This window comes from Ambystoma mexicanum, chromosome 6p, assembly GCF_040938575.1.
Source record: "Ambystoma mexicanum isolate Mex_15411 chromosome 6p, UKY_AmexF1_1, whole genome shotgun sequence".
NCBI classification, from domain to species: Eukaryota; Metazoa; Chordata; class Amphibia; order Caudata; family Ambystomatidae; genus Ambystoma; species Ambystoma mexicanum.
Window position 1 is genome coordinate 1,366,745,650 of NC_090935.1, and position 21,062 is coordinate 1,366,766,711.

The 21,062-nt window shown below is 49.3% G+C and overlaps 1 protein-coding gene across 17 annotated transcripts in view; it reads left to right on the forward strand.

Annotated features, from left to right (window-relative positions):
• The window catches only part of MPDZ (multiple PDZ domain crumbs cell polarity complex component), a 1,735,289-nt gene that overhangs the window by 1,608,774 nt on the left and 105,453 nt on the right, over positions 1-21,062 (forward strand). For all 17 annotated transcript variants that reach the window (XM_069626067.1, XM_069626068.1, XM_069626072.1 and 14 more), the window contains one exon: positions 5,775-5,887. In XM_069626067.1, the coding sequence (XP_069482168.1) occupies positions 5,775-5,887 (113 nt within the window). The remainder of the gene's footprint in view (positions 1-5,774; positions 5,888-21,062) is intronic.

Below are 21,062 nucleotides of genomic sequence, written 5' to 3' on the forward strand. Positions count from 1 at the left end.
TGGTTCCTGGCAGTTCCCACAGATCTTGCTGTTCCTGGGCCTCAGTCGTGGGGACAAGAGGGAGGACGTCTGGGGACTCCTGCACTGCATGGGATCGTTGAAGAAAGCAAACGAAATGGAGTCCCTTCAGTTCCAGTAGCTGTAGATTCAAGAGCACAAACTGGTATCCCTCTCCCTGGTTAATCTTAATGGTATCCAGGTGTCTTATGAGTTGATTGGTCCCACCAACTCAAAGGAAGAAGCCGTCCTTGAAGGAGCTTCTCTGTCAAATGGAGTTTGGCAATTCGGACCTGCAGCAGGGCTTCACCGGGCAAAGCAATGGTCCAGGAGTTGCAGCAGCCGTCCTCTTCCAGCTTGTCTTCGGTTCTTTCCTTCCAGTGGTCAACTCTGCTTTCCAGTCCAAGAGACTCGCCTTCTAAACAGTTTAAATTTCCTTCCAGCCTAGCTGTCATTCACCCAGCAGGGTGGCTGTCCTTGCCGGACAGTCAGCCAGCCAATCATGCCAGAGTGCATTTGGGTCTCCTAGGAGACTAAGCACAGGGAGTTTCGGGCACCTCCCTCACTTCCTGCCCACCCCAGACACTCAGACACCAGAGGCGGTCTCCACTCCTGAAGCCCGCCAAAGGCATATGAACAAAGGGACCAAACCTGGTTTGGCGTGCAGAGACAAACACTAGAAGGACCTTTCCACAAAGAAACGGCAAAAAACGAAGACCGGGACCTGTTTAAACAAAGTGGCGTAAGGCGCCATCATGAAAAACATGGCTCCCGTGATTTTTAGCTACCGGTGTTCGCGGTCGGGAAAAATCATGGTAGTTCATTGTAAAACCACTGACACCAGCTTGTGCTGGTGGTGGTGGTGGTGGTCCCCCCACACTTTCTAAGCCTTGCTGCTCAGTCACATTACCTTTTAGGGAGATGGATCATTTTTATGCTTCATCCTCTCTCTCCTAGTGAGTCCACCAGCACTTTTTGTGAAACCCTGAATTAATGGAGCCTTTTTGCACTCATTCATTCTTAAGGGCTCTTGTCTTTTGGAACTCTATTATTTGTATTTTACCTGGCCTATGGAGTCTATTTTCCTCCATAGCACTTAAAGGCATCTGTATTTTACTATTGCAGCACACAGCTCCTTATGGGGGCAGTGTTGCAGGGGACCCTTAGGGTCCTCCTTTAAGATTCTTTTCTTTATCCTAGAGAAACTACAGTTCTTAAGGATAGAGAGATACTTAGTATCTTTCCAAACGCTTTATATTCTGAGAGATTGGCACACACCACCTTATGTGGAGTGCAAACAGGATAACTAGTTTCCTCCTTCTGTGTTGCTCCTGTGACTTTTTAGTCACATAGACAATCTACTAGTTATGGCTGGTGGCAGTGTACGTGTTTGACCAACTATTGTGTAATGGCTGTACCACAGGCTTTGTTCATAGCCTCGCTAGTGCATAATAGGGGCACCCAAGTACCAACTGGGGGCGTCCCTTCTTTTTTCACCTTTACTAGCATGGTTGTTCTTTGTTAGCCATTCTTCTGGGAGTGGGTCGCTGGTGTGTGTGTTTTGCCTTTGACGGGAACCCTTGGGTGTCCCTGCCTAGGCTCCAGAGTGTCTGGGCAGGCAGGTTGTGGGGGAGGAGTTTTCCACCCCCGTCCTTTGTCTGCCAGAGTGCCTGAATAGAACCAGCTCCCACTGGGGGTCTGGCTGTCCTTATTGGCAGCCAAACGCCACTTTCTGTAAATTGCTGAGAGAGATTGCAGAGGAGTGTGTCCTGGAACTGTATAAAAGGTGAGGCTCCTGGAGAGAAAAGGAAGTCGACCACTGGAGAAGAAGACGACCATAGACGCCTGCAGACCCTTTGCAACACTGTGAAGTGACCAATGCTGTCCTGACCTCGTTTTCCATGCGACAGAGGAGCTACGAAGAGGACAACTCCTTCCCTTTGGCTGGTGGGAACAAACAGTCCCAAGATGAACTTTGATTTGAGCCATCCCCTGAGGTCTTGTGAGTTTCCAGAGCTGCAGAACCCCAATACCAGGTGACCTGCGGCCCATTTCCTATTTCAGCATCGTGGAAAGTCTGAATCCGTCCAAATCTTTGCTGAGCCCTTAAGGACACTCCAGAAATCCGATCCAACTCGCCAAGACCCCCTCATTCGAGTATGGGACTGCAGGAAGCAAAGAAGATTGACCGGGCTAATCATGTCCTTTGCTGGTGCTGCAGAAAAGGTGCCAAAACCGCAGAGTGACCAGAGAAGTTGCTGAAAGAGGTGCCAGAAGTAGTCCCTCGACACTGTTGCTGAGAGATCCCATCCATCGTCCTGCCTTCAGTTATCAGACCAAGGAATCCAGAGGTCGGGTCCAGAGCTGCAACATTGCGGAGCATCCACCAAGAACATTGACTTCTAACCTAAGGTACTGTGGGTGAAAAGGTGTTGCTTATCTGATTCCAGAAAGTCGATCCAGAGCATTGGAGTGCACATTGAGGTGTCCAGGGCAACCCCCTCTTACCTCCGACCCAAGCCGCTTCTTGTGTCCCTTTAGAGTCCTTTAACAGGGTCTCTAACGTTGGTTAAGGCTTCTTGTATCATCCTTCATAGATACTAGAAGTATCCACAGGAACTTTTGACTTCTGCTGCTTTTCAAGACTTTAAGCCACTCCGAACTGCGTCTTAGCTAGGGTTGCGTTTTTGACTTTAAAAGACTTGCTGTGCAGGGAAACCGCCTCTAGAACCTGAAGCTCTACAAGGAACATATTAAGCAACTGTTTTCCTTCAAATAATCACTATCTTATATGTGTATGCAGACTAAATACAATTCCCTTATTACTTTGTGGGTGTGGGTTATTACCGATAGAACTGTCAAACTCCTGTAAAAATTGCATGAGTTCAGCAACCACCAACTAAGAAGTGACCCTTTGAAAGTATTGAAAAGTATACCTATGTGTGTTGGTTTATTGTGCTAAGTATTTAACAGTGAATCTTGTGTAAATCTAATAAATCTATATCTTAATATAAATGTATGTGTAAGTGTTTCTTTGATGTGCATTGCTGGCTAGATTCAGTGTACTTACCTTAAGCTCACATCTTCCTCTTAAGATAAGCTTGACTGCTCTGCCACTCTACCAAGGTCCTTGAGTAGTACAGACTGATACTAAGATTTGGGGATCTACAAACTACTTGGATAGCCTACTAAAGTCGTACATCCAAGTGGAACTTTAGGAAAACTCCCCTAACACTACCCAGACAGAGTTGGGCTAGACATAAGTGTCTATATCTGTTCATCGGAATAGGGTGGCCTCTCAGAATCTGTCCTCAGGGCTGGTTCTAAAAATCTATCTTAACAGTCCTAACAAATGATTTTGAGAGATACATATCAAATAATGAGACGCTAGGGACCTCCAGTCAGCTACCGCAGGGCCGCATTACTCCTGAGTTAAAGTAATTCAAGTGGTTGCTTACTGTTTTAAAGTCGTTGATTCCCGCTCACATGTAAACATACATGCAAACATGGGACTTGCTAACCCCAGAGACTAGCCAAGTGCCCATCTCAGCTCTTCAGGTTTGGCAGCATGAATGGTTGAGCATCAGATCCAAGATGGAGGCTGCTACAGATATTTCTAGGCCTGAGAGGGGAATGGGCCAATAGATTGGGGTCAGAGTACCACCTATGAGATGAGCAAATTCAACACGTTTGCCAATGAATATTCTCACACAACAGAGAACGGTCAGAGATGGGAGGTCGAAGCATTTAGGTATAGGTGGAAGGCGGTGGGTGATCATAGGGAGCAGAGGTGCAGTGAAGGAGCAATGTGGAGGTCAGGGAAGCTGGCAAGAGGTGGCTGGTGTTGAGAAAGCTAGAGGAGTCTTGCTGTGGAGAAGATGAGGTGGTGTAGAGGAGTAGAGGTGATTTGGAGAAAAGGCAGAAGTAGTGGGGAACAGCAGCTGAAGAAGAGGCATAGACAAGGGCGCGAGAAGTGGGAAAACATCCAGCGGAGGAATTGATGAGGCTATAAGCGAATGTGGTATTGAATTTGGAGGAAGCAGTAAGACATTCAGAAGATGAACTAGTGAGAAACAAGGAAATGAAGGTAATTAATCCGTTACAATTGGTATGACACCGGAAGGAAGTGGTAGTGAATCAGAAAAAGGTGGCAATGCACCAGAGGAGATGTTAGTGAGCCAGGATGAGGTTGTGCAACAGCAGGAGGTGTTGACTAGAGACAAAGAGGTGAAGCATTAACACAGGAAGGTGGTGACAGACCTGGAGGAAGAAGGGGTAGAGATTATGGTGGTGCAGTTGAAGAGGAGCAGTAGACTTGGAGGGCTGAGAGGGAGTGAAGGTGCCACAGGTATGCTAGATGCCTGGTGGATCATTTTGGTCGACTGGAAGAGGTACACACAAGTGGCGCAGAGGTAGTAGGTGTTCAGAGTGAGAATCGGTATAGGAGCAAAGGAAAGCACCCAAGGGCCAAGATTGTTGCAAAAGTATGTAGAGAATGAAAGGAAGTGAGCGTTTGGCGTCAGTAAGACACTTCCCAGATCAGATCTGGAATTGCCACCTTCCAGTCCAGTTAACGAGCCAAAGCCCAGCGGAAAGAAAAATGGGTCCAAGCTCTGTGACCTCCAGCCTCTTCTCTGTGATCACCAGATGTGGACAATGGCAACTGATGACCCCTGGAACAGGACCCTACCGACAAGGTAAAATAGGATAACCAAGACTATGGGACACTTAAACACCCCACTGATAACCTACTAAGAATTGACTGGCAGGGGCCCCACTTTTTGATTCTGCTGGAAGCACTAAGGGACTTAATTTTGATCTGTTTTTTGTTGGAATCTAAAGAGGAGAAATGTCTTTTGATTTGCCTGCTTTAAAACCCAAGGACAAACCTTTCTGCTATTTGGTTGCCTTTGTTTTGGTTTTTGTGCTATGAAGGACAAGGAGTCCATCCAATGCCCCCACCTTTTGTTTGGTTTCCTAGAGCCCAACAAGAGTACCCCCATCAAACTGTCCCCTGCAAGGGAACTGTCAACCTCTAGGAGTCCCCTACATTCTTCCCTCGGCGGCAAGAAACTAGTGATAAGTTGACTGATGTATGCATATGTCCTGTTGTTTGATGAGAACCTTCATTGACCTCTGTGTTTGTTGTTCCCCCTCAGCTTCATAACACTTTCTTTTTGTTAGAAAATGAATACTGATTGTCCCTGGCGAAGATAATACTCCCTTCAACAACAGCAATATAACCCTATGCCTATAGCAACTGGATATATTCTTGTTGTTTGAATCCTTGACCTCCCGCAGGGATAGTAATACATCATTTACTCTTTGACTCTGAATATTTGACACAGCACCTGTCCTCACTCCTTTGTAATATGGGCTGCTGTTAGAGACATAGCCATTCTCTTCCTACCTTCGATCTGGCTATAAATGTGCACGCATATCTTACCACTCCTTCATTACTTTCAATGCAGACTGCGGTCTTCCGAAGGGCTTTCAATCTCACAGCACTGCAATGCCATACCAATGGCAATAGGCGCTCTACAAATATCTCCTAACATAACATACTATATGTGCTACAAGTACAGATAATATTTACCATATTGATCCTTTTGACAGCACCAACATATTAGCACTTTTAAAATGCTTTTCTGGTCACTAATTCAAGTTTTATTTTTTATAACAATGTGAATATAGCTTAAATGATAGTTTGAAAAGAGCGTGTCTGGGGTTAGTGCGAAGACTATCTTACTCATTTGTCTTGTGTTTAAACTATTCAGGTTGTAGCTGGAGGAGATGTGAGTGTAGTTACGAGTCGGCAACAAGATCAAGCTGGTGCCAGTGTGAATTTGACTGGACTGACATCAAGCAGCATATTTCATGATGATTTGGGGTAAGCATTTAACAGTGAGAGTGCTATATAACATGCTGTGCAAACCTAACTGATCTATGCTTTACCAAGTAAGCCTGTCTTGTGTATTAAACACGTCCATTTTCTGTTATGTTCCTGTTAAAAAAGGTTGTATTTTTACTGATTTCTTCCCATAGACGTCTATGGGTACCCTATCTTTTTGCTATAGTTTGCTTCCTGACCTGACCTTTTGGCGGTAAATAAAGCCCTCTGCTTTTAGTCCATTGCCTTTTGCTCACTTTTATGGGGAAACTGATCAGTCCTTAAGATTATTGGTACTGGGAGACCCTGTCTCCCTTATTGGAATTCTTTTTTTTTTTTTTTATAACTCTGTTTATTGAGTTTGAACAACACAACATAGAAAAACAAACATGGATCATCAGCATACTTAGGATAAAGGCAGCATAGCATTAATAACAGTTAGAAGAGGCCCATAAGGCAGAGGACCGTAAGACAATAACAAAACAAGGCAGGTAACCAATGCTAGCAGTGATATTGATCTACCCCCACCAGTGGATCTCAGTGAGCATCTAGCCATTTACCCCATATTTTTTCAAATTTACGGAGGCAGACCCGTGCATTATAAATCCGGCGCTCTGAAGCCACGCACCTGTCTAGCTCCAACGGTTCAGGCACAGTGGGTCGGCAGATTCCCAATTAGCTGCAATAAGTCTTTTGCCCGCCCCAAACGCAATTGCCAGAAACATTTTCTCATATTTTGACAGGTCTACTTCACCCCAGATGCTTAAGAGTACCATTTTGGGATCCTTGGGGATTGGTGTCGCCAGAGCGGCAGAAATTGTGCTAATACAGTCCTCCCAGAAGGCCTGTAACACCCGACAGTCCCATATCATATGGTAGAAGGTGGCAGGTTCATTTTTGCATCGAACGCATGTCGCGTCTTCTAGTCCACCCCATCTGGCCATTACAGTACGTGAGTGGTATGAGCGATGGAGGATTCTCAACTGTATTAGTCTAAGATTGGATTCTATACCAATTTCTCTAGGACACATTAATGCATCAACCCAATCTTCAGGTTCAAGGTGACCTACGTCCCTTTCCCACTTTGCTTTGAGCCCGTCTAGCTGTGTAGCCCCGAAGGAGTTAAGGGCCTGGTAAAGAGTGGAGGTGACCTTAGACGAGATGCGTTGCGGGAGGATATTGGTCTCGATGGGGGAGAAAGGGGGTATGAGTGTCGTGTCAGGGAATTGGGTGCGGATAGCGTGGGCTAGTTGCGCATCCCGAAACCGGTCAATGGGTACCAGGTCGAATTGTTATCAGATGGTCTCAAAGCCCAGGAGGCGACCCCCTTGTATCACCTGTGCTTTCCTGTGTGTGTATTCCTTTTGCATGCCAGTGACCAAAGGGGCCCATTCTCACTGTTTCCGGGAGGAGCGCATTGTGCCATATGGGTTGTGATAGCGTTGGCTGTCCTTTCCAGCCGATTAGTTTGTGTGCGTCTCGCCAAGCGCGACGTATATGGTGGGTCATTTTGGGCAGCGCCGGGAGTTGGTCATGGGTGGCGTACAGGATTTGCAGCTGTGTTAACGGGGCCATGATCTCCAGTTCGATACGGATGTGTGGCAATGTGGGGTCTGTGTGCATCCAGTCGTTTACCACTCCTATCTGTGTCACAAGGTAATAGGTGCGTATGCAGGGTAAACCGATGCCTCCCTCCCATACTGATCTCTGGAGCGTGGCGAGGGCGATTGGGGATTGTTTCCCGCCCCATAGCAGTGTGTGTAGGTACTTGTCAATGAGTGTGAAGGTTTCTCGGGGGATGAGGAATGGGGCGTTCTGAAGAACATAAAACAGCCTGGGGAGGGTCATCATTTTGAATAGTGCGGCTCTACCCATTAACGATAGGGGAAGTGATTACCAATGGGGGGTGTCTCTGGTGAACCGCTTAATTAGTGGTTGTAGATTAAGTCGGGGAAACTCCTCGAGCGTCGGTCAAGCCGTATACCCAGGTATTTAAATTCCTTAATAGAGACCTGGTATGGGCAGGTCTCCGGGATCGCAGACTCAATACCCTGATTCGGGAAGAAGATGGTTTTGGAATCATTAATCTTTAGCCCTGCAAAATTCTGATATTCCCTGAGAATGAGGGAGACAGCCGGGCATGAGATGCACGGGTTACTGAGGTATATGAGAAGGTCATCCGCATAGAGCGAAAGGCGGTCCTCTCCCCATTCCGGCCAAACGAAACCGGTCCAGTTGGTATTGGCTCTAAGCTCATTTGCTAGCGGTTCAATGGCCAGGAGGAAGAGGAGTGGGGATAGCGGGCCCCCCTGCCTCGTGCCCCGACCCAAGGGAAATGATTTGGAAGACCTGCCATTCACCCTCACCATGGCCTCCAGGGATGCATAAAGAAGTTTTACCCGTGAAATAAATGTCTGCCCCAGGTTCATCCTAGTCATGATCGCCCACAGAGCTTTCCACCCCACAGAGTCAAACGCCTTTTCAAAGTCCACCGCCAGGAGGGCGAGTGGGGCTGGTATTTCTTTCGCTCTGCTCAGCGCCAATTGGACTCTACGTAAGTTCATTCGAGTTGATTTATTGGGCATGAATCCACATTGGTCTGGGTGAACGAGGGTGTCAATCACCTGCAGTAGTCTATTGGCAAGTGTTCTGGCGAGGACCTTGGCCTCGCTGTTGATCAGGGATATCGGGCGGTAGGAGGCACATTCCTCCGGGGGTTTTCCAGGCTTGTGTATGACTACTATGCATGCCTTCTTGAGGTCTGGGGGGAGTGCTCCTAGCTCTCTGCTGCGTAGGAACATCCGGTGCATGTGGGTAGATAGTGTGCCACCGAGGCATTTCCACATTTCCGTTGGGGCCCAGAGTTTTCCCGGACTGGAGCTGTGCCAGAGCCTCTTGCACCTCGGTGTCGGTGATGTCAGCATTCAGGAGATCTGATTGGTGCTGTGGGAGTATCGGAATCTCGATTCGGTCGAGGTAGCGTGAGGGTTCAACTGGCGGGTTCTCAGTGGGTCGGGTGTAGAGATTTTTGTAGTAGTCGGCGAATGCCTCGACAATGTCAGAGTCTTCTGTCAGCAGTGTTCCATCTGGAGATCTAATGGCCCGTACATGTCCCCTGCTTTGTTCGCGTCTCTCTAACCAGGCCAGAGTCTTGTTAGCTTTGTCACCCCGTTCATATATTTGGCTTCGGACTAATTGGTGGGCAGTTCGTGCATTATCTAGAGATAGGTTGCTAAGGGCATCTTGCGCCGTGAGCATCGCCTCTTATGCTTCTTGGGTGCCGTGTACTAGGACTTGCCGTTCACACTCCAGGACTCGTGCTTCTGCTTCACTGTCCTTCTGGACTTGACGTTGTTGATAGGTGGAAACCGCTGAGATAGCTTCCCCCCGGAGGACTGTCTTGTACGCCTCCCAGATCGAGATCGGGCAGTCCACAGAGCCTTCATTGAGTTCGAAATATTCCGTTGTCTTTTTTTCAAGCTCCTCAGCGATTTCAGGGAGGCGGAGATGGTATGCGTTTAGGCGCCAGTTACGGTCTGGGTGGTGGCAGAAGTTTTTCATGGTTAGGAGGAGCGGAGAGTGGTCCGAAATGCCTCTTGCAAGGAATACAGCTTTGAGAAGCCTGTGATTTATGTTGCGAGGGATAAAGGCATAATCGATCCTGGAGAACGATTTGTGGACGCCCGAATAGAAGGAAAAGCCAGTCTCGTTGTTATGAAGGGAACGCCATGTGTCCGTCAGTCCCAAGGTCTCAGCGAACGCGGCGAGCAGTGTGCAGGTGGGGCGGGTTCCAGATCTCCTATAGGATCTATCGACTGTGGTGTCCATTACTTTATTAAAGTCCCCCCCAATCACCCAAGTATCAGCCTCTTCTTCCAGGAGCAAGCTCTGTAGTTCGGAAAGTAGTTCTTTCGCCAGCGTGGGGGGGCATAGATTGCTGCCAGGCCCCATTTCTCGCCCCAGATATCAGCTAGCAACAGTACATACCGGCCCCGGGGGTCGGTCCTGATCTTCCTTACCTGTAGGGGAAATCGTTTGTGAACGAGTATCATCGTGCCCCTGGCACCTCTCGTGAATCCGGCATGGTAGGTATGCGAATAATTGGATCTTTTGAAAAATTTGGCGTTTGTGCCTATCAAATGCGTTTCATTTAGGAGGGCAATGTCTGGCGAGTGTCGGTTTGGGTACTGGAGCACCAATCTTCGCTTTATGCTGGAGCCGAGGCCATTGACGTTCCAGGACAGTATGGTTAACTTGTTGGAATTCAATCTATCTGCGTGAGTCTTCTTGTTGGGACATCTGGAAGGATCAGTAGCAATTGCGCTTTTTCTGGGGACATAAGGAGGTTTCCTTCCAAGGGAGACATCCGAGGGTTGCCTCGCATTGAGGTGCCTGCTGACTGGCTGATAATGGCGTCCACGGTCCTGGCCAAAGACAGTGTTTGCTTTCCTTGCCTACGTTTGTCGGCTTCAAGCCTTCTTGTCCCATGGTTCCTTAGGTCCCCAAAACGCCCCACACCCTGTACCCCCCCCCAACTGGGAGCACCTGTCACCCAAACATTAAACTTATAACTTGGTAAACTTCCTTGGGATAACCCTGACTGCGATAACGCCTGCGCCGCATTAGGAGCGGCGGCCGCTAGGTGAGCGCTTCCATGTTAATACGTTGCAGATTAGTCCCCCCCAACACGTGGGCCTTACCCCTTTTCCGTGGGGGTCCCCGTCATGTCGTTGTCTGCATTGGCCGAAGATCGAGGGGATGAGAGCCGCTCGGGCCGGGGCCTCTGCGTGGGTGGGCCCGGTGGTGTGCGCCTCGTTCTGGAATCCGTGAGAACTTGGGTTTCCAGCCAGTCCCATGCTTCTTTGGGAGTGTAAAATAGATGAGTGGTGCCCTCATAGTGGACTTTGAGCGATGCCGGGAAAAATAAAGCATTTTTGATAGAAAGCGACTGAAGTTTCTTCTTGACCGAGTCAAAAGATTGGCAGGCCTTTTGGACTTCCTTGCTGTAGTCGGGGTAGAACCCGACCCTATAGCCGTTGTATGTAATCGGGCCGGAGGCCCTTGCCATTTGTAGGATCGCATCTCGATCACAGTAGTTCAGCAGGCGTGCGATTTTCGTTCTAGGCGGGGCGCCCGGGGTAGGTGGGGTAGGTGGGCCGGTGGGGACTCTGTGCGCCCTTTCTATGGAGAAGAATTTGGATCGTTTTTTGGGGGCGAAGACATGAGTTAGCCAATCCTCCAGGAACAGTTCAGCGCTGGGGCCTTCCTCCTTCTACGGTATTCCGAGGATCCTGAGGTTACTGCGCCGCACTCTCCCTTCGCTGTCCTCAGCACGGTATTCCAGTTGGGCAATTTTTTGGGTGATCGCGGCAAGTTGTTGCTCCAAGCGGTGCACCGTGTCAACCAGCCACCACCCACAGACCGATGGTCAGACGGAGAGAACGAACCAGACCCTTGAACAATACCTACGATGTATGTTGCATCAATCGGAGGGTAATTGGAAGGATATTTTATGGGTGGCCGAATATGCATACAATAACTCGGTACACTCTGGAACTGGACAAAGCCCCTTTTATACCCTATATGGACATCACCCTCGTACTTCAGACCTGGACTCACCTCTGAGCCTTGAAATGCCCGCAGTGGACCATTTGCATTCCACGATAACTCAAGCCTTCAAGGATGCAACTGCACATTTGCAACAAGCGAAAGGGAAATACAAAAAGAATGCGGATCTGCATCAGAGTGAGGCGCCTCCATACCAAATAGGGGATCAAGTATGGTTGGCTACCAAACACTTATTGCTCAAGGGACCTCGAACTTTTAATCCAAGATATTTGGGCCCTTACTCGATCAAAGCTATAATTAACCCAGTGGCAGTCAAGCTCGATCTACCAGCTAACATGCGGATTCACCCCGTTTTTCATGTGTCACTTTTGAAACTAGTGCAACCAGGAACCATATTAATAAAGCCACCAGAACCAATCCAGATAGATGGGGAGCCTGAATTCGAGGTGAAGAACATTTTGGATTCTAAGATCTCAAAATCAAAACTTTTCTATCTAATTGATTGGAAAGGGTACGGGCCTCAGGAAAGGTCTTGGGAACCCAGCGACCACGTACATGCACCTCGGCTGGTAAAAAGGTTCCATCGGAATTTTCCAAACAAACCGAAACCTCCAGAGGGAACGACCTTGGGAGGGGCCTTGGGGGGGAGTGCTGCCATGATGCCTACCCCCGGAGCACCAGGCCAGGCCCAGCACCCCTGGGAGCAGGCATCATGCCCCCGGGTAAAAGCCCAGCGGAGCGGCCCCTTATAGGGGCTCTTTGGACTCTGTCCTGGCGCCTTTGCGCCAGGCTCATGTTGGACATCAGTCCTGGCGCCATAGGCGCCAGGCTCATCAAGGAAGGTGTTTTGTGCACTTACCTGATGCAGACCATGCTGCTAGATTCAGGCCTCCCTGAGACCTGAAAGGGACTATTTTTTCATTGGGACTATTTTGCCACTTGGGCGTGGCCGGGGAAGGATACTTACCTGGAACTACTTTGGGGGCTATTTAAGCCACGCCCAGACAGTAGCTTACGCTTCGCGTTGTTCTGCATCCAAGCAGCTGAACGCTCACCGTGTCTGCTCCTGCATCTGGTCTCCAACCACGCCCGCCTCGATCCTGGAACACCTAGAAGGAAAGAAGAGAAGAGAAAGGTGAAAAACCAAGAATTTTATCAAACTTCGTACCTGCATCCGGAACCTTCACGCCAGCGTTCCTGAGAAAAGACTTTCATTTAAAAGCACTGCGTTGCTCGCTGCAGCGCCGCACTTCACTCACCTGTCCTCGGGAGTTCTTCTGGCTCCACCTCGACTGTCTGCACCGGTCGCCACATCTCTGCGCCTAGGGGAGAGAAGAAGAGACAAAAGGTGAGCAGAAGGAACATATGAGGAAAGCCTAATTTTCCGCTATAACACTTACCGGCCTTCTGTTGGTGGACCATTCCTCATTTCGGGTCGGTGCCGCTTCGTTGGCAGGTACCGCACCCCGGCCCCTATGGGGAAAGGACAAAAGACATTACTGGAGGAATATAAAGACATTAAGAGGGATCGCCCCCATTGCTAACTCACCTGAGTTTACCATCGGCAGTTCAATCCCTCAACTCATCGCCTTCATTCTGCACCTGAAATAAAGGACAGATCACAGGTTAGGAAGGCAACAGAAAAGGAGGCTCAACACTTGAACTTTTGTAATGTTCATACTTACGGCGTTCCGCTCGGAAAAGTCAAGTGGATTTTGCCAGCACCATTCTTAAAACCAGTGAAGTAACTGGACAAACACGCGCCCCTGCACCAGAAGCAGGATGGAGAGTTCATCCTTTCAAACCATAAAGTGAGCTTCAACCGGGGATTTCGGAGGAAGTTAGAGAAGAACGAAGGGGGCAAGGGGGGAGCAAGCACACTAGTCTGCAGACTGTTAATCCCCTTTCTCATCTGCAGAAGGATATTCCTACGGGCCAGACAAGCAAGATTTGAGGGTCCTGTTCAGTCGGTGTTCCGAGTTCTGCGCATCACGCTCGAAGAGGCCACAGCAACCCAGACTAGACCAGCGCCTCCGTGCGAGTCAGGTGAGCGTTACAGATGTCCTCGATTCCCCAATCGCTCTCATGAGGTCCGTCAAGGAAATTGGGGGAGTCCTGAGGCTCGTTGCCGGCCCCTTCGTCTTCTGGGGGCTGAGGTCCGCGGTGTAGAGGTCCATTTTGCTTTGCAGCGTTTGTCGCTTGATCTTTTCCTTCCCCATGTCGCGGTTGATCAGCCCCGTGCAGTGTGGGTACAGCCGCTTCAAGTGTTCACCCAAGGGGTGGATGTAGGGTTTGGAAAAGGGCTAGCGTATGCCAAGCGGGTGTGCCCAAGCAGCGCAGGGGCCCGTCGTGTGTCCGTGTGCTGGCTGTGCCTTAATATAGTTTGTTGGCAGCGTATCTCCGGTCCATGGGGGAGCGCAGCCCCCCGGTTCTCCTTGTCCTGCTGCAGCTCGACCCCGGTGCCGCTGTCCTGCTGATTGGGGGCAGAGGGGAAAAGACAGGCAGCGTAGGCCCGAGCCGCAGGTAGTCATTTGTGCGGGCCTTCGAGCCGCGGAGCCTCGCCCGCTCACCTCGCCGACGGGCCAGGAGAAGCTCCTTGAGGATTCGCCCACTGCCAGTGTCGGGTCGATGGAGGAGATTGCCGTGGGTCTCCAGCGGTATCTGTAGGGCGCCGGCTCTTGGAGTCGGGTTGTCTCTGTGTGCCTTCTCAAGGAGGGTTCGTGGAGGGGGCGGGCGCTGCGCCAGGGCCTCAACGGCTGCGCCTCGTCCGTCTGCCGACTTCGGGGAGGATCTCACGTCTCTTACTCCGATTTTCTTCGGGGTTGCAGGCACTGGTTCTCTACTGCATCCACTACCCCCGGGGCAGAGCCGGGGTGGAAATGGTACACTTTAACGGGAGTTCTTGCAGGATAATTGTAGCGGCACCCGGGAGCCGAGGCAGTTAGGTCCGCATGCGTCGGGCGCGCATGCGCAGTTGGAATTCTTGTATTTTAATCAGCAGACATCGCCTTAAAGTGAAGTGCTGTTAGGATACATTTGTTTCCTTGTAACATTTTCTATTGTAACTATGTGGTTACAAGTACAATGGGTTCAGGTTGGGCTGGTGGCAGCAGATATTTTTCTATGGTGTTTTATACTTTTTACTCATGCATTTTTGCACTTTACAGCATAATGGCATTTGGAGTATCATTTATCTAAAATGGGCGTGCCACAAGATGTTTGCCTGTCCTTTGGCCATTTTGTGCCTTGCCCTTCTTCCTGCACTCTCGGGTCAGGAATTGCCATAAAGAGAAAGGCCTTTCCCAGTAAAAGTGGTGGACTGGGTTTGTGGCAGGATGTAGGAGTTTGGTCTACCTGGACCCAGTCTACATCCAAACCAGGGTGTGTCTGTTGGGCAGATGAGTTGACCTCTGCAGTCCATGATAGGACAGCTGCTGCCAGTTTGAATGGTGCAGCTCCTTACTATTGGTGGACCTAAGGGCGACTCCAGGCCAAATGCTGGATAAAAGGACTTCTGCAGTCATTTGACAAATCATCATTGGAGCCAAGACCCTTACAAAGAAGTGCAGCCTGTTAGGCAAGAATTGATGTAGTAACCCTGAGGGAGACTGCACAACCCTTGTCCTCTTGGTATTAGACAACCCACCTATATATATATATATAGTATAGTCCTGCACTACACAAGTTGGTAGAGTGACTGAGCAGCCAGGCTTATCTCAAGAGGGGTAAATGTGAACTGTTAAGCTGTAACAATGAAATCTACCAATACAAGTATCCAAATAACACTTACACAAGGTTTCTAGTAAAACAAATATTTATTTAACAGTCGTTTTTAAATAAGCATTCTTTAAAAAGGGCATTATCTGTAGCAATCAAATATACTTTAAATTACTTTTCCAAATTATCACAAAGCTAGTAGATACTCTTTAAAGATGCTTCATACACACTTCCCACACCCTGGGTCGACTTCACTAACTAGGAAAGTACTTGTACTTATATCACTATGGCACTTTGTAAATTTGAAATTTGCATACAGGAAAGGTTAAAGGAAGGAAAACAGTTAAACAAGTTCTCAAAGCATAGGAGCACTTTCAATCTTCCAATGAAATCTAGATAAAAACCTTTCCCAGCAATTATTAGTTTAAAACCAATGTATCACCTATGAGGGACAGTAAGAATCAAAGTCAAGTGGAATAGAAGAGTCTGCAGGGAGCCAGGACAGCCAAAGTCAATTGAAGCAAAGTCTTTGTAGCTGAGGCATTTCTTAGATAATCAAAGTCTTGCACAAAGGTAAAGAGTTTGTTGAACTAAAATCACTGGTCACAAACTGTTACACTTGTGAAAAGGTAGAGCTGGAATCAACTCTAGAAACGCAGTGTGATGCTGGAAATGCATTGGAGGGACAGGGCCTCCGTATCCTTGTCCTTTACTGCTTTTCATTGTGTGTTCTGTCGTGTTTTATTTATTTTATTAATTTATTTATATTTATATAGCGCGCAAGAAGCCCAGGGGCATTGAGGTGCTGTTACTTGCAATAACTTAGTTACATGGTACAGGCATGAAAGCGATTGTTAACACATTATGAATACTACAAGATATCGTACTGTTGTTACAGATATTGCATTGGGACGTATATTACAACATATATGATAAGTATTCGTGCTGGTGTGTCGGGTCTTATGTGAAGAGGGTAGTTTTCAGAGTTTTGCGGAAGGTGGTGAGGGAGGCCTCCCCTCGGATAGTGGGAGGTAAGGCATTCCAGTGAGTGGGCGCGAGATAGGGGAAGCTGGATCCGCCCGCTTTTACTCTTTTTACTAGTGGCACCGAGAGCATGTTGGTGTACGGTGATCTGGTTGGCCTGGTAGTGGAGACGGGGTGGATCCTTTGAGAGAGGTATGCTGGAGCAGTGAGGTGAATGCACTTGTGGGTCAGTGTCAGGGCTTTCAATACGATCCTTTCCTTTATTGGGAGCCAGTGGGCTAGTTTTCTGGCTTCAGAGATGTGTTCTCTTTTAGCAATGCCTTGGGCTGCCCGGAGAGCATTGTTCTGTATTACTTGTAGTCTCTCTACGTTTTTGTTGGAGGTTCCTAGGAAGAGTACGTTGCAGTAGTCTAGCCTAAAGCCGGTGATGGCTCTGGCTATGTTGGTGCAGTTCTCTTTGGAGAGAAAGGGTCTGACTGCGTTGATAAGTTTGGCATGATATGCAGCTGCTGAGGCTATTGCGCTGACTTGTCTATCCATGGATAGGCTGGAGTCCAGGTAGACTCCCAGAGTTTTGACAGAGTCGGAGACTGGAATTTTAATGAAGTCAATGGTGAAGTGGCTGAATTGGGCATCTAGATTTTTTAGTGTGTCGAGGGAACCTACCAGGAGGAGTTCCGTCTTGTCAGAGTTGAGGCATAGACCGTTGTCTGCCATCCAGGCTTGGATGGTGTTGTAGAGGTTTTTGAGGGTCAGGGAGTCAGTGTCATAGTTCCCTGTGAGAGTGAGGAGGATCTGCGTGTCGTCGGCATAGTTGGTGTAGGATATGCCCATAGCGTCGAGGATGAGGAAGAGGGGTCGTGTGAAGATGTTGTATAGGGTGGGGGAGAGACAGGAGCCTTGGGGTACACCACAAAGTATAATGGTTGGTGATGCGGCGGCTAGGTCAGAGAATACTTGCATGGTTCTGTCTTGTAAGAAAGAGGTGATCCAGGCTGTGGCCTCTGGGGAGAATTTGGCAGTGGAGGAAAGGTGATGGCATAAGACACTATGAGCCACGAGGTCGAAGGCTGCGGATAGGTCAAGGAGTAGGAGAAGTGCTGGTTTACCCAATTCTCTAGCATGGTCCATATGGTTTTTCAGGTCAAGTAGGGCGGTTTCGGTCCCGTGTCTGGGGCGGAAGCCAGATTGGCGGAGTCCAAGGAGTTTGTTCTCTTCAATGAAGTGCTGGACCTGCAGGTAGGCTGCTTTGTCCAATATTTGGAGGAGGAATGGGACAGTGGTGATGGGTCTGTAGTTGTTGGGGGAGGTGGGATCGAGAGTTGGCTTTTTCAAAAGAGGGTGTACCCAAGCTTCCTTGAGGGAGGCGGGGAATTTCCCTGTGGTAAAGGAGGCATTCACAAAGGCTGTTAGGAAGGGAGCTAGCGCTTCCGTGCAGTCTTTGATAATGGAGGCTGGGCATGCATCACCTTTGCAGTTAGAGGGTTTGATGTTCCTCATTATGTTGATGATGTCTTTTTCCTGAATGGGTTTGAAGGAGAAGGGTAGGGGGGATCCGGGGCAGGTGGTGGGATGGGGATATGCTTATTGGGTAAGGCTTGTTTAGTGGCTAGTATTTTGTTTTTGAGGAGGCTTAATTTGGTTAGCATGGCCGATTGTATTTCATCACACCAGTCTTTGTCTTTGGTGAAATTCTGGGGGGCGGGAGTGGGTGTCTCGAGCTCCCTGAAAATGGCGAAGATTTCTTTTGTGCTAGATTGGGCTTCCGAGATTCTGTATTCAAAGGATTTGGCCTTTGCTTGGGTGATTGCCTTTTTGTATTTGGTGGATAGGGCTTTAAAGATCATCTTGTCTTTTTCAGAGTGGGACGTTTGCCACTGTGCGAGTGCGTCTTTTTTTCTCATTTCGGAGTGTGGGGAGGTCAGGGGTGAACCAAAAGTTGGAGTGGGTAGTGGGCTTGGATTTGCGAGGTTTGAGAGGGGCAATGGAGTTGATAGCTGCTTTAATGGCAACATCATAGGTTGTTGCGAGTGTTTCTGGGTCTGATGAAAAAGGTGGTCTGAAGGCTGGGCCTTGGAGGAAGGGCAGTAGCCTTTCCTTCGTGAGCTGACGGGAGCTTCTGGCGAGGCAGGGTGGGAGCGGTTGAGGTGAGGGGGCAGCAGGGGAGCTAGTGGTGAGGATGCTAAAGGTGATGATGCGGTGGTCAGACCATGGGGTGGGATTGTTTCCTGTGATGATGAGTGGGCAGTTTTGCTGTGCTATCCAGTCAATTGTTCTGCCCTGTTTTCCGCGCAGGAGTTCATGTTGGGACTCCTGGCGGTGCAGCTCTCTTTCTTTTGGTTTGGTGAACGGACCCGTGGGATACCCTTATGGCACCCATGGGTGGGGGTACAACCCTGTGCCCCTAGTGTATGTTTTTGGGCACCTGTGGGTGGCCCACAGAGCAGGGTATGGGCTGGTGGCAGCTCCATGCTGAATTTTACTGGTGCGTGGAGTATCCTCCATTTTGGGATACCCCGGCCCTGCCATTGGCATCAGTTGATTCCTGATGGAAAACAAGATGGCCCCAGTGACCTCTTGCTTTCTATTACCCATTACCTTGTTTTCCCAAAGTCCTGGGAAGCCCTGACTCTGTCCCTTCCCCGTGACTGGCTGTTGGATGGAAGTGTCATATATGGTGTTGCTGTGAAGGCCCAGTCAGACTAGCTGGAGCCTTCCCGGTGATGTATGTTGTGGGTACCTCCTGTGGGTGGGACGTGGGTGAATAGAGTGTGTGACGAATATGCATTCTGTGTTGTGGGTGTCTAGTATCTGGTGCTTGACACAATGACCTAGACAACCCTGCCCGAAACCGGTATGAATGCAGCTTGGAGTGCTGGATGGGTCGGTACTTGTCCCACTACACATAACTTGTTGTGAGTGTCTGGAGAGAAGTGAATGGCCTGAATACCTCGTGTGCCTGATTGGCTGCCTGCCTGCATGAATGCCCGTAGTCGTGATTGGATGCTTGAGTGTGACCCAGCGGAATGAATGGGAGATCAACAGTTTATCTGGGGACCTCTCACTGCTAGGAATCGTGTTCAGAAGCTGAAGTCCACTACGACGAGTAACTGGATTAACTGACGCTTGACCTTGAAGCCCTGCTGGACGAGAAGAATTGCTGCTGCTCTCCTTCACAATCTGAAAGCTGCTGTGCCTCCAAGGACTGACCCAGAGAGGACCTGGTAAGGCGCCCTCTTCCCGAGCTACGAGGGACCATCGTGCACAGCTGATCTTTGCCAACGCTCCCTGGTAGACAGACCTTCGACAGGCTGCCGACCCGATACAGGGACTGCTGCGGAACTCCAAGGAGAAGCACCCGGACTGTTGTCTACCACTGTCGACGACCGCCGTCGCCGACCGGAGCCGCCGTGCTTCCGTTTACCTAAGAACTTCAACTGATCATCGGACGCTCTCGTCTGCATCGGCATCCGCTTGTCTCCCACTGGAGAAGGCCCGACCGCCGACGCGCCGAGGAGCATCCACCGGTGGGTTTCCCGCCACCTACAAACCGCAGAGACGGCGACGACTCGACGCCCTTGCTGGGCCACAGTTCTTCATCATCTCTTTGCGGTCCAGAACTATCGTCACCGAGGTGCCCCGCACGCCTCTTCCTTGCAGGACGCCAACGCTCTGTCGTCGACGAGCACCGCTGGAAACGAAGCTGCCACTTCCTTGCCGTAGTTCATCCTGTTCACCGTCGGACGTTCGACGACCCGTGACTCCCGCCTTAAAGGGACGGCACTCAAGAAGGGCCGTCCATTCCCCGACACCGAACGCCAAGTTCCCCGATACCTCTCGACGATCCGTGGCTCCTGCCTGAAAGGGAGGCACTCAAGAAGGATCGGTCGACGCATCGTCGGAGAACTCTACTCCACCAGGTACATTGGGGGGGGGGGGTAAAACCTTAATAGGAAGAAGTAAGACTATCGGACAATATATGGACTGGGCTTGTGCTATATATCTTTATTTACAGGTTGCCCAGGTGGGGGGGGGGGGATCTCCACACAGAACTGTGCCTAGTGGTAGGGGGGTCAGCATTCTGCCTATTGTTTCAACCATCTTACGTTCCTGCCTATCTCTATTGCTGGTTTACTCGTTATCTGTGTGACATTTTAACCGTACAGTTGATGCGCTTTAATGAGATTTGATAACATTAGTGGTACCACTCTAGACGTGTATATATTTATCATTATTGACTTCCAAGTACAAAGTGTGTTATTGTGATCGTGTACATACCTTTGAATATTAATTATATAAAGACTGTGTTTTCAGTAATACAGTGTGTGGACATTCCTTTGTGGGGGTTCGGGGACTACACTGTACTTAAGAATCAGCCCGCATCACCTCCTGAGAAGCTAGGCCTTGATTGCTCGTCCATTGCTACCGTAATAGAGAATCTTGGCTGGGGTCTGCTGTGCCTCTCCTCTACCATATAGAGAGCGGATGTACAGACACCCCCCATCGGTCTTTACACTGGTGGCATCGGTGGGATGCTTATGGTTTTAAGAATCAGTGTATAACCGTGCCACTTACAAAATATCTGCACTTTGTTCGATTAAGGTTTGGGCGTGTGCAAAATAACTGCATTACAAGCAATGGAGTCTATTGCAAATGGTAAATTGACTCGGATGAGCTTAGAGGCTCTCCAGAGTGCTTGTGAAGCCAGGGAGTTAGACTTTGTGGATAAGTCTTTGGCTGAGCTGATAGCTGCCCTGGTGGACTACCAGACCGATGGTGAAACTCTTGATGAGGGGGGGGGGAATGCAACCAATGAGGACTCTGCCCCTGGTGTTTCTACTGAATCTGTTTCTGGGAAAGCCGCCATTCCTGCTGCCTCTGTTCCGAACCCCAGCAATACCTTGGA